Here is a 13,374-nt window from a genome sequence, read left to right as displayed (position 1 = left end):
CTTTGACCATGCTCGACAACATTTGCCTTAGCAGCAATAGGAGAAAACAATCGTCTTTCCGAGCTCTTATTGTCTTCCTCGATACGAAGTCGAACAATGAGCTCTTCAACATTCATCTCCTTTCGCTTGTGCTTCAAGTAATTTTTGAAATCCTTCCAAGCTGGTGGTAGCTTCTCAACAATAGCGGCCACTTGGAATGATTCGCTCAAAGTCATCCCCTCACCGTGAATCTCGTGAAGAATCACTTGGAGTTCTTGAACTTGGCTGATAACCGGCTTTGAATCCACCATTTTAAAGTCCAAAAAACGACCAACAAGAAATTTCTTGGCCCCGGCATCCTCGGTTTTGTACTTTCTGTCAAGAGATTCCCACAGTTCTTTAGCCGTTTTCTTTTCGCAAAACACGTTGTAGAGCGAATCGGCCAATCCGTTTAGTACATAGTTTCGGCATAAGAAATCAGAATGATTCCATGCCTCAACCGCACTAACAGATTCAACATCTCCCTCACCCTCGTTGAGTTTAGGAGCCTCCTCAGTAAGGAATCTTGCCAGGTTCAGCATCGTCAAGTAAAACAGCATCTTCTGCTGCCACCTTTTGAAGTCCACACCAGTGAACTTCTCAGGTTTTTCACCGTGACTGGCTGGAACAGTAACCGCAGCAGCACGTGGGGTACCATGAGGGACAACTTGAGGAGGGACAACATGACCAGTTTCCCTTTGCACACTGGTTTCAGTAGCCATATCTGAAACAACACGTAATGAGTAATCTGTTTTAAGATTGTTAGAAAAATTGCTAAAACCAGTAGCGTAAAAACAAACTTGTAGAGATAAAGTAATAACTGAAACAAGTGTGATGTTTACAGTTNTACATAAAAATCTAATATAAAATAATTTCGCTAAAAATATAAAATAATTATTTGGATTTTACTTAAATATATTTTTATGATCATTGTTATTGAATAAAAAGGGACAATCAAAGTAATTATTGCAAAATTTTGGTGTATTAATATATCGTATTATATAGTATAGTGTCAATCAAAATTAATATATCGTATTATATAGTATAGTGTCAATCAAAATTTTTATGATAATTTTTATTGAATAAAAAGAGACAATCAAATTAATTGTATTAATAGTTACAAAAAATGTAAAACTCTATCCTAAGTTGGCGGACCAGCCCGCCCCGTCTCGGCCTGCAACCCAAACGGGTTGAGCTCGTTTGGCTCGCCTCCAAATGGACTGCTATTTTATCAATCAAACACGTTCAATTTTTATGACGGGACGGGCCAACCCGACGGACCTGATCCAATTTGACAAGTCTATATCCGACTGCATCATAATAAACTAAAATAAAATTTAAGGATATTAAAAAAAATCAAAATTATGATTTTCCTTTTTATTTAAAAAAAGGCCGGGGTCAATCTGGGTTCTGGGCCTGGCGGTTTGCGAGTGGACATTTGTAGGTGGAGAAGCTCACAGCAACACCGGCACACCGCATAAGCTTTCGCACGCCGCCATACATGGCGTTTCTCCAATTATCCCTCTCTTTATCAAGCAAAATCCCGGCTATGACGCCGGTGTCGTCTCCATGTCTTACTTCAACCTCATCCGAAACGGGGACAAAGACAATGGCGTCTGTTTCTCTTCCTCCGCCTTTGATTGGTTTCAGGAGCATTCGCTTTCCGGTATTGAGGCGAGGAATTCGAAGATCATTGGTTGTGGGTATGGCTCCAAAAGAAAAGAAGATGACTCGACGCTCCCCTCTCGATTTTCCTATCGTGAGTTCCTCTTTGTTTATTTGCCTTTTTTTCTCGTTTATGCTTCTCGTGGGGTGGGGGCTGTGAAGAAATTAGTTATGAAATCTCCTCGTCGTGTCCTCGTCTTGGATTTGTCTTTGATTGATCACTGGCAGAAAAGTTCTGTGTTCGTGCTACGGTGACTTTTGAGTGTGGATATGAACGAAATTGATTCATGGGGTTGGCACAAAAGCAGAAGAAAACAGGCATTGCCGAGTCGGAGAGTATTTGCACTTGTATTTTAGAACTTATTCATGCTTGTGAAGAAGGGTTCAAGAATACTACTCTGTTTGCATGTTCATGTTTTCAGTGGTTAATAGTTTTGCTTCATTCGTTATTTTGGATTCACAAAACATATCTCTAAGCTTCGTTTTCACCATCCGAAATGGTTGAGGTGTAACTTTCAAGTCTTTGTATCTTCTTTGTGAATCTTTCTTGGCATATTTAGAAGAATAGAACAGAACTAACCTACCATTTTTTTATGAGACTAGAACAACATTCATGTGAAAGAGAAGTTAGATGAATCTTCCTTACATTTCTTGTATTGCTGCTTCGATAAATTATTTAATTATGCAATTGTTAATGGCAATCTTATGCATTGCATCCAAATATCAGTGAGGGAGATAATACTTGTTCATTGACACGATGTGCATTTGATTTATGGCTCTTTTCTACTTTGGCACTCCTGTAAACGATGTCTATGCAGCGGTCCTTGATTGGTGTATGACTAAATTCAACATGTTTAAGCAGTTAGATGTTTCCTCCATGGGACCAGGATTCATAGAAGTGGTCTTTTTTTTACCTTCATGTTGTTTGTTGTGCTTTGTTTTCTAATCTTGTCGGATTCCTTCTAATTTGAAGCTTGACTTCCATAATTGAGATCATATCGTGTTTTCAGGAGTGGGATAGGCCAAAGCCTGGAAGGAGACCCGACATATTCCCCCAGTTCAGCCCAATGAAAACTCCATTGCCATCACCAATGCCGGCCGATCCGCCTGAAGAAGACGATGACGAGGAAGAAGAAAAGAAAGAGGAAGATTCTGATAAAGAGAATCCAGAAGAGCCCGAACAGCTGTAACATAAATCACAGGGCCAGATCATACACGAATTTTGATTGCTTTAGCGACACACTATGCATTTTGAGTTTTATTGTAAAGCTTTTTTTGCAAGATTGACAGGTCAAGTAGACGAGGTGTATCGCAATTTATTTAAACAGTGTTGTCAAACAATCCGAGTCACATTTTCACTCCTTTGTATCTTTTCAATCTGGTAATCTCATCTGTGTCTATTCCGCTCGAAATAATCATCAATACACAAAAACCATTGTCCAAGTTAATCATGGTTGATACATGTGATCATTGAAATGTAGTAGACTCCTAACGAACAGCTCCTGTCGAGTTTTATCACAAGCAACCATCATTTCTTCCCACTTTTCTTCAGACCAGAGCGACCAAATGCACCCTTTCGTTGCGCCTTCGCCTTGAGCTCCTTCAGAGCCTGCCAACGGGAGAAAAACACGACAAATATAGGTCAGAGGCCATGGAAAAGAACAGGCATCCAAGAAAAACCAGTGTTCTACCTTTTCTTCATCCTTTTTCTTTTGAAGATTAGCCTTATCAACCTGCAATATACCAAAACCAAAGATATATGTACAAGAAAGTAATTTACCGAAGGCCACTTAACAAAAAACACAAACGAATTACGTTTTGTTAGTGTTTCAATTCCCTCATTTTCTTTCTTAAGGTTCGAATGCACAAACAATTTGCATTGATACAAGCACTCGAGGTTAAAATAATCGGAAAGAAAACTAGCACTATCTCATGATATATTCATACACCAAAAATCTGGTCCCAGCATCGAGCACGTGGCACAGCCCTTTGAAGATGATGGTATCGAAATCCATATCGAACAGCCCACATAAAATCTATACAGCATTTGGCAGATGACACAGCTTTCATCCCTTATTTTTCATACTTCATAGGGTGACTTTGAGTTTGTGTCTTCCACAAGCATTTTGAAACGTTTGAGCGAAAGAAAGGCGCTACCTCTCCCATGCACAAAAGGCGAAAAAAATAAGAATCCGGAAGAGTGATTGATAGGTATGGTTCAAATTTCTCTGCATGCACCATTGAAACAAATAATTCCATCTTTCACAAGCATATATATATATATATATATATATATGTTAGAAAAATTGCTAAAACCAGTAGCGTAAAAACAAACTTGTAGAGATAAAGTAATAACTGAAACAAGTGTGATGTTTACAGTTTGACTATTATGTAAAAGAAAACAAAACCAAACCGAGGCCTGTAGCATGTACAGTTTCCTTAAAACAGATTCGCCCTCTCCGGTATGTGCTTCGAGGTTTCAGTGGACGTCTGTTTCCCAGGATACAACGGAACAAACAGCAGTGACTTAGCACGAGACACTACTACGGCGAACTGAAAACGTACCTTTACTTTATCACCGAGATTTTACGAGAGGCCAAATGGAAAGATAACAATATGTAATGCAAGAGAGAGCTTGAAAGAGAGAAAATTTCATGTACTTGAAATGAGGAAATGAACCCACTATTTATAAGCCCCAAAATGCACACCAAGAGTCATGGAAGATTAATTAACTCAATTAATCTTCCCATTAACTCAAGAATATGAAGAGTCAAAACTCTTCAATTAACTCAAGAATGTGGAGAGCCAAAAGACACTCCCACATTCATGAGACACAATTTTTTATTCAACCTTTAAATTTTTATTAAAATTTCCAACAATCCCCCACATGAATGAAAATTGATACAAATCTTGGTGACAAAGTTCTACAGTTGAATCCTGCATAGGATAGGTAGGTGTTACCCTTTGAACCTTCCCTCATGAAATATATTTGCTTTACTAGCTGACCAGTAGATATGATGTCCTTGAACTGTTCTGCCGTTTATGTAAATTAAGATATACTTCACACAAGATTCTCCCTGATACTATTCAGTTCTCATGATTGTGTTCGTTTTGGCCATGAACACACGCCTGGTTCTGCAAGAGAGTCTAGAATTGAGCTCTGCAATTCCTTCGAAGCGGCCCCACTTTTCTCTCACATAGGTGATTCTGTATTGCTTCTTATCAGAATCATTAAAAGCCGTAAGCTTATCCTCAACATTCACTGTTTTATAATAGGAACGGACTAGGGATAACCCCCACAGTGATCTACCAAATCAGTGCGATTAGGTTTTCCCATTGAACCTCGTTCTTGGGATCTCCAGTCAGCGTAGGTTGGGTTTTCCTTCACACCAATTTATTCTATAGGCTTGATCCCCATTCCCCTTGACATTTTCGCAACTAACTCTCTGTTTAACCCTTTTGTTAGCGGATCCGCTATATTATCCTTTGACTTTACATAGTCAACAGATATAACTCCAGTTGAGAGTAGTTGTCTAATGGTATTATGTCTACGACGTATATGCCTAGACTTACCATTATACATATTATTTTGTGCCCTTCCAACCGCAGATTGGCTATCACAATGTATGCATATAGCCGGCACAGGTTTTTCCCATCCTGGAACATCTTCTAAAAAATGACGCAGCCATTCAGCCTCTTCACCACACTTGTCAAGAGCTATAAACTCAGATTCCATCGTGGATCTGGCTATTACAGTTTGTTTAGAAGATTTCCACGCAATTGCTGCACCTCCTAAAGTGAATACAAATCCACTTGTAGATTTTGAGTCTTTCATATCAGATATCCAATTTGCATCACTGTATCCTTCAATAACAGCAGGATATCTGGTATAGTGCAGCCCATGATCGCGAGTGTACCTTAAGTATCTTAGCAATCTGATAATTGCTTTCCAGTGTTCAACTCCTGGATTACTCGTGAATCTACTCAATTTGCTTACTGCATAAGCTATGTCTGGTCTTGTACAACTCATTAAGTACATCAGACTTCCAATGACTCGAGAGTATTCTAATTGAGACATAGTCTCACCTCGATTCTTTGATAGATGCTGACTTGTGTCTATCGGGGTTCTAGCCAATGCAGAGTCATCATTATTGAATTTCTCAAGTATTTTGTCAACATAATGTGACTGACTTAGGACTAGCCCTTCTGATGTTCTATGAATTTTAATTCCAAGGATTACGTCGGCTAAGCCCAAATCTTTCATGTCAAATCTTGAGTTCAATAACCTATTTGTGGATTTAATCATCTTATCATTACTACCAATGATAAGTATGTCATCCACGTAAAGACATAAAATGACATATCCAACTTCAGTGTTCTTTATGTATACACATTTGTCACATTCACTGAATTTACATCCACTTTCTATCATGGCTTTATCAAATTTTTCGTGCCATTGCTTTGGTGCTTGTTTTAAGCCATACAGAGACTTCACCAATTTACATATCTTATTTTCTTGCCCAATCGCAGAAAATCCCTCAGGTTGTTCCATGTAAATTTCCTCTTCTAAATCTCCATTTAGAAAAGCTGTCTTTACGTCCATTTGGTGTACTTCAAGATTCCGTAAGGCGGCAATCGCAAGTATCACACGAATAGAGGTTATTCTCGATACAGGAGAATATGTGTCAAAGTAATCAAGCCCTTCACGTTGATGGTAACCTTTAATTACCAATCTAGCTTTATACTTATCTATGGTTCCATCTGATTTCATTTTCCTTTTGAAAACCCATTTACAGCCTAGCGGTTTGCTTCCCGGAGGAAGATTTACTAATTCCCACGTATGGTTTTGTAAAATGGATTCCATTTCGGAATTGATAGCCTCTTTCCATAGAGGTCCCTCAGATGAACTTATTGCTTCCTTGAAGCTTTGAGGTTCACTTTCCATCATGAAAGTGATGAAATCCGGACCAAAGGATTTCTCTGTCCTAGCTCTCTTACTACGTCTAGGTTCAATATCTTGATCAAGCTCTTGTTCTTTATCAATTGTCTCATACAATCTTTTGGATGAACTTGGTTCTTCCTTAGATTTGTATGGAAACATGTGTTCAAAGAACGAAGCATTTCTTGATTCCATTATCGTATTCTTGTGAATATCAGGTATTTGAGATTCATGTACAAGAAAACGATACGCACTACTGTTTTGAGCATATCCAATGAAAATGCAATCCACAGTTTTTGGTCCTATCTTTACTTTCTTTGGTGTGGGTACTGCTACCTTGGCAAGACACCCCCACACTCGCAAGTATTGGTAGGAAGGACTTCTACCTTTCCATAACTCATATGGACTTTTATCTTGCTTCTTTCGGGGCACCTTATTTAAAAGGTAATTTGCTGTTAAAACAGCTTCTCCCCACATGTTCTGTGGTAAACCAGAACTTAATAACAACGCATTCATCATTTCTTTCAGGGTGCGATTCTTTCTCTCTGCAATGCCATTTTGCTGAGGAGAATAAGGTGCAGTTCTTTCGTGTTTGATACCATGTTGAGCACAAAACTCAGCAAATGGTGATTCATATTCACCTCCACGATCACTTCTTAGCACCTTAATTTTATTGCTAAGTTGATTTTCAACTTCACTCTTATATTGGACAAATTTGTCAATAGCTTCATCCTTACTTTTGAGGAGATACACATAACAAAATTTTGTGCTATCGTCAACAAAAGTAATGAAATATTTATTTCCACCACGAGTTTGTACACCTTTTAAATCACATACATCACTGTGAATTATATCAAGTGGTTCACTATTTCTTTCAATAGTTCGAAAAGATGATCTCTTTAGTTTTGCCTCAACAAAGGTTTCACATTTGTGTTGTTTATCAATTTGGAATGCAGGAATGCTTTTCATGTTAATTAGTCTACGAATTGTATCATAATTAACGTGTCCAAGTCTACCATGCCATAAACAAGAAGACTCAAGCAAGTAAGCAAATGCATTAACTTTATTCATCACAGGCTTAATAGCCATCACATTGAGTTTGAATAAACCATTACAAACATACCCTTTGCCAACAAACATTCCACTTTTCGACAAAACCACCTTATCTGACTCGAATACAATGCGGAAACCATGCTTGTTAAGAAGCGACCCTGACACCAAGTTCTTGCGGATGTCAGGCACAAACAGCACATTGTTCAAAGTCAGTTCTTTTCCAGATGTCATCTTTAGGATAACTTTCCCTTCACCCTTGATCTCCGAAGTGGCGGAATTTCCCATGAATAACTTTTCCCCATTCATAGATTCCTCAAGAGTAGCAAACATCTCCTTGTCGGAGCAAACATGGCGAGTGGCACCAGTGTCGATCCACCACTCCCTTGGATTAGAACCCACCAGATTAACCTCTGATATTACAGCACAGAGATTCATGTTCGAAACCTCATGAGCAATGTTCTCTACCACATTCGCCTCTCGGTTTCTCTTCGGCTTCTTACACTCAGATGCCTTGTGACCCATACCATCACAATTGTAGCATTTTCCGGAGAACTTTTTCTTCGAAATGCCTCCCTTGGGTCCCATGTTCAACCTTTTGTTGGAAGAGGAAAATGTTCTCTTTTTCGAGCTTTGACCATGCTCGACAACATTTGCCTTAGCAGCAATAGGAGAAAACAATCGTCTTTCCGAGCTCTTATTGTCTTCCTCGATACGAAGTCGAACAATGAGCTCTTCAACATTCATCTCCTTTCGCTTGTGCTTCAAGTAATTTTTGAAATCCTTCCAAGCTGGTGGTAGCTTCTCAACAATAGCGGCCACTTGGAATGATTCGCTCAAAGTCATCCCCTCACCGTGAATCTCGTGAAGAATCACTTGGAGTTCTTGAACTTGGCTGATAACCGGCTTTGAATCCACCATTTTAAAGTCCAAAAAACGACCAACAAGAAATTTCTTGGCCCCGGCATCCTCGGTTTTGTACTTTCTGTCAAGAGATTCCCACAGTTCTTTAGCCGTTTTCTTTTCGCAAAACACGTTGTAGAGCGAATCGGCCAATCCGTTTAGTACATAGTTTCGGCATAAGAAATCAGAATGATTCCATGCCTCAACCGCACTAACAGATTCAACATCTCCCTCACCCTCGTTGAGTTTAGGAGCCTCCTCAGTAAGGAATCTTGCCAGGTTCAGCATCGTCAAGTAAAACAGCATCTTCTGCTGCCACCTTTTGAAGTCCACACCAGTGAACTTCTCAGGTTTTTCACCGTGACTGGCTGGAACAGTAACCGCAGCAGCACGTGGGGTACCATGAGGGACAACTTGAGGAGGGACAACATGACCAGTTTCCCTTTGCACACTGGTTTCAGTAGCCATATCTGAAACAACACGTAATGAGTAATCTGTTTTAAGATTGTTAGAAAAATTGCTAAAACCAGTAGCGTAAAAACAAACTTGTAGAGATAAAGTAATAACCGAAACAAGTGTGATGTTTACAGTATGACTATTATGTAAAAGAAAACAAAACCAAACCGAGGCCTGTAGCATGTACAGTTTCCTTAAAACAGATTCGCCCTCTCCGGTATGTGCTTCGAGGTTTCAGCGGACGTCTGTTTCCCAGGATACAACGGAACAACCAGCAGTGACTTAGCACGAGACACTACTACGGCGAACTGAAAACGTACCTTTACTTTATCACCGAGATTTTACGAGAGGCCAAATGGAAAGATAACAATATGTAATGCAAGAGAGAGCTTGAAAGAGAGAAAATTTCATGTACTTGAAATGAGGAAATGAACCCACTATTTATAAGCCCCAAAATGCACACCAAGAGTCATGGAAGATTAATTAACTCAATTAATCTTCCCATTAACTCAAGAATATGAAGAGTCAAAACTCTTCAATTAACTCAAGAATGTGGAGAGCCAAAAGACACTCTCACATTCATGAGACACAATTTTTTATTCAACCTTTAAATTTTTATTAAAATTTCCAACAATATATATATATATATATATATATATCCATCCAGACGCTTGGTTAAATCTACCTCCCTCAATTTCCAATAATGGGAAATTAGTTGCAGAAGATCAATACCTCGTCGTTAACTTTCTTTTCGACCTTTGGTTGCTTCAATGGCTTAGCTTTTCCTCCTGTTTGAAACGAAAATAAAGGATTCGACAAAATTTCATGTCTTTTTCGTTTAAAATTGGAACAAGATATTGATCAGACAAAAACAAATTAATCAAACGTTAAAACATATAAATAATCGATCGATCTTAACTTCCATGTTGCACGATAACCCAGCTGCTCTACATGGTTGAATCCTAAAATGGGGCTTCGAAATGATCACAAAATGAACCTCTGAAGAGTGGGAAAATAATCATTTCAAATAATAATTATGTCAAAAAATGTATACTCTTTTAAAAATATATATATACTTATATCCTTTTTTGATTTTGAATCTTGATTCATCCCTTATTTGTTTAAATATTCCCAAAAATGAATACCAATTCAACATTACAAGGAGCAAGCTGCAAACGTTTTAGCAACACTGCCCAATAAATTCGGAGCATTTTGAGTTTTTGATCAAATGCTAACCATTAGCAAAAAAACAAATTCACGAGGGATCAAACGTTTATCCTATGCGATTGGCCAACGATGAGCATTGGATCGGGCTTATTATGCTGTTTTAATGTCTAATTTTTCCATTAAAGGACCGAACCATGAATTCTATCACTTTGTTTATCCTTTTATTGCTCTTTACCACTGTAGCATAAATATTGGCTTTTACAAACAATACGGATATTTATTTTAGATTATTAAAAAATATTAAAAAAATAAAATAAAGTCAATTTTAACTCGAGAGGGCTATATTTCACGAAAAACTAAATGAAGCTGGAACTTGATCTCAAAATGGTCTAACCACCCTGCTTTCTGCTGAATTTTGAAAGTCTACGACAGTGTCTGCAGTGGAGAGTGAAAAGTAATGAAAGATCATCCTCAGCCTTCAGTGAAACGAAAAGGAATGAAAGTTGGTTTAAAACAAACGCTCCAGATTTCATATTCCAATACCGAAAATCCATTAATCGCGGCTTCTTGTGAAATAATACGTCAACGATTCTTTCCATCCTGGTAACAGCCAAATCAACGAAAGGACAATGAAATGCAACTCCTGAATTGAAGCTTCAGCAAACAAAGATTATAGAAGTTCATATATTATTCACCAAAAGCGGGAATGACTCCGGATCACTCTACCTGACTTTAGTCAATCTGCGATGATCAATGTATCTAACGGTCATTCAGGCTTATACTATCATGCTAACGCAACAGTCGATACACTCTTTTGTCATTATTTAAGTTATCTCTAACTAATATTTCAACCTTTTATTGTATTGCAGATCAACAACGTCATGATACATCTACAAGCAGTAGATTTTTCAAAAACTGCAAAAAAATTGAACCATATACACTAAATCAACCGCTGCCATTCTCATTTCCTTCATCTTCTCGATGGTGTATCTTCGCAATCTCAGCTTGAGTTTTCTCAAGAATATGCCTCCTCTGCGATTCCAAATCTCTATGGAACTCCATCCTCATATTCTCCAGCTCTACCAATTGCTGCCTCCTACTATTCTCGATCCTTTCATAAATCTCACTGAACTTCAGAATAGAATCAGCAAGCAGTTTTACAGAAGCTCCACTTCGCCTGTATTTTGCAGTCTTCATTTTCTTGGGCGGAAGAAGGTTGTCCGATTCATGTTCCTCACCCTTGGAGGATTCTGAATTTCCAGGGCTATCCCTCATCTCATCCAACCCATTTGAGCGATTCAGATAAACTTTAGGGTTCATGAAAACATATTCTCCCGAGTCAACACCACAAGAAAGACCAGCTTGTTGTGCATGTGATGATAATAGCATATCCATCTTCTTGAAGTACACCCAATCACAAGTTGAACCTTCACCCTCTCCCGACTTTATCTTCTCCTTTTTGTACTTCTTCTTCAACGTATCCAAACGATTCCGACACTGAGCATTGGTTCTTTCACTTTTTGACTCATGAGAAACCATGTCGGCAACTTCTTGCCACTCTTCAGAGCGAAGACTTTTTTTCCCCTGTTTGAGAAACCTATCACCCCAAACATCAAGCAAGATAAAAGTCTCCTTTTCCGTCCATTCTGTAGGTGAATTACGTCCACCATGAGTTGGTTTTGGTACTCTAGGCGCAAATTTATAACTCGATAAGGTCTTTATCTTCCTTTTTTTTGGGTACTTCTGTGAGCCGTTATAATCATCGTCATCATGATCATCTTCGTCGTCATCATGATCATCTGAGTCGATCCTTTGAACACCATTCCCTCCATCAACATCATCCTCATTATCATTGTCATCTTCTTCTCCTTCACTATCTCTATTCTCCTCCTCATTATCATCATTGTCATCCTCAACAAACGGATGACCAGGATAAGTGTTGACATTTTTGGAAGAAAATTTCTTATCTATTGCACCAAAAGCATTGAGACGGTAGCTTGCTTCATCCTCATCATCCATCGTACTCCACAACCAAAGAAGTAACTATATACTGCTGTGATAATAACTATTTTCTTGTTTTACAAAAAAAATAGTTCTTAGAGAACAAAACCCATACACGGGGCCAAGACAAATATTGTTGTCTTCTACTTCAAGAAACACAATATTGCTTCTCCATGGAACACCAAAATATTTAGATCATTATTGTTAAAAGATATGACAAAATTTATTTTGATAGGTCTAACTGTACTTAAAAAGAATCCGAATCAGTGAAGGCAAAGTGAAAAAACCTTAAAAAATGTATGTGTAATTTTTCCATGTCCCATCAAAATTCTTGGATACGCCCAGCTACCAGTTAAGTATTTTTTGACAATAGGAACACCATAATACTTGTATCTTAAATGAAAAGTAAGTTTCTTTAGGATCTCAAACCACAAATCAGAGTGTTAATTTCAATGAAAAAAGACTGTTTCATATTTATTTTCAATACAATAAATAACTCATTAAGGAAGTAGAACGCCATCAATGAGAAATGCAATCCAAAACGCCTAGATCAGATTCGATAACCAATTTCGCAAAATTTCCACAAATTGAAAACAAAAACATTTAAATTCTTACCTCAAACAGCTCGATCATCCATCACGTGGTGTGATCACACACTCCAGATTATATTTTCTTACTACCACAGACAAGATTCCGACGCAGTCGAATAGGCAATTATAAATTCAAAGAACAGTTTTTCGAAGAAACAGGATTGATAATTCTCGTGGAATCCTACAAATTTCGGTGGAATCAAAGAGAAAATGAAAGAAAAATATTTCCCTTGGCATAGGTTAACGGGGAATGTGAAAAGGGAGTCACTAACATGCGCTTGGGTAGCGCCTACCGAGAAGCGCATCTCACCGGGTTCGGGTCCACTCCAGCTGCAAGCATTAAGCATTACCGGCTTAGAGGTAGAACCGGCGTCGCATCAAATGTTTAATTTAAAAGCGCTTTTTTTTCTTCTTAAAAATATATATTTAATCAAGTATTTAAATGGATTAATTAAGATATAATCTATTTAATTATCTATTTAATTTATTTTAATTCTCGAGACTTATCTATCTACTTATATTAAAGCATGAAGTTGCTCGAGATGGCCAGTTTAGGCCCGGTAGCAGGTAGCACTCCCAATACGT

At 38.2% G+C, this 13,374-nt stretch overlaps 3 protein-coding genes across 3 annotated transcripts; 1 reads left to right on the top strand and 2 right to left on the bottom strand.

Moving 5' to 3' along the window:
* The first annotated feature begins 1,410 nt into the window (after positions 1-1,410).
* On the top strand, positions 1,411-3,081 carry LOC140973287 (uncharacterized). The gene is made up of 2 exons (XM_073435975.1): positions 1,411-1,777; positions 2,694-3,081. The coding sequence occupies exons 1-2, from the start codon at positions 1,520-1,522 to the stop codon at positions 2,871-2,873; spliced, it is 438 nt and encodes a 145-aa protein (XP_073292076.1). The 5' UTR covers positions 1,411-1,519; the 3' UTR covers positions 2,874-3,081.
* Positions 3,062-3,807, bottom strand: LOC140973288 (uncharacterized). Its single transcript, XM_073435976.1, has 3 exons — positions 3,631-3,807; positions 3,375-3,416; positions 3,062-3,292 (listed from the first exon to the last, which is right to left on the bottom strand). The coding sequence occupies exons 1-3, from the start codon at positions 3,751-3,753 to the stop codon at positions 3,212-3,214; spliced, it is 246 nt and encodes an 81-aa protein (XP_073292077.1). The 5' UTR covers positions 3,754-3,807; the 3' UTR covers positions 3,062-3,211.
* A 7,187-nt stretch (positions 3,808-10,994) lies between these two features.
* On the bottom strand, positions 10,995-13,162 carry LOC140973286 (trihelix transcription factor ENAP1-like). The gene is made up of 2 exons (XM_073435973.1): positions 12,815-13,162; positions 10,995-12,270 (listed from the first exon to the last, which is right to left on the bottom strand). Exon 2 carries the CDS (start codon positions 12,215-12,217, stop codon positions 11,144-11,146), a length of 1,074 nt encoding a protein of 357 aa, XP_073292074.1. The 5' UTR covers positions 12,218-12,270; positions 12,815-13,162; the 3' UTR covers positions 10,995-11,143.
* Between the last annotated feature and the right edge of the window lie 212 nt (positions 13,163-13,374).

Source organism: Primulina huaijiensis, chromosome 3, assembly GCF_012295235.1.
Source record: "Primulina huaijiensis isolate GDHJ02 chromosome 3, ASM1229523v2, whole genome shotgun sequence".
NCBI lineage: Eukaryota > Viridiplantae > Streptophyta > Magnoliopsida > Lamiales > Gesneriaceae > Primulina > Primulina huaijiensis.
This window is presented reverse-complemented; position numbering and strand designations above follow the sequence as displayed.

Excerpts from the sequence above, each read along its gene's own strand:
- LOC140973287 (XM_073435975.1), top strand. The coding sequence starts at position 1,520 with ATGGCGTTTCTCCAATTATCCCTCTCTTTATCAAGCAAAATCCCGGCT. Across the intron at positions 1,778-2,693 it reads CCCCTCTCGATTTTCCTATC|GAGTGGGATAGGCCAAAGCC; the intron begins GTGAGTTCCTCT and ends TCGTGTTTTCAG.
- LOC140973288 (XM_073435976.1), bottom strand. The coding sequence starts at position 3,753 with ATGAAAGCTGTGTCATCTGCCAAATGCTGTATAGATTTTATGTGGGCT. Across the intron at positions 3,417-3,630 it reads GCTGGGACCAGATTTTTGGT|GTTGATAAGGCTAATCTTCA; the intron begins GTATGAATATAT and ends GGTATATTGCAG. Across the intron at positions 3,293-3,374 it reads AGAAAAAGGATGAAGAAAAG|GCTCTGAAGGAGCTCAAGGC; the intron begins GTAGAACACTGG and ends TCCCGTTGGCAG.
- LOC140973286 (XM_073435973.1), bottom strand. The coding sequence starts at position 12,217 with ATGGATGATGAGGATGAAGCAAGCTACCGTCTCAATGCTTTTGGTGCA.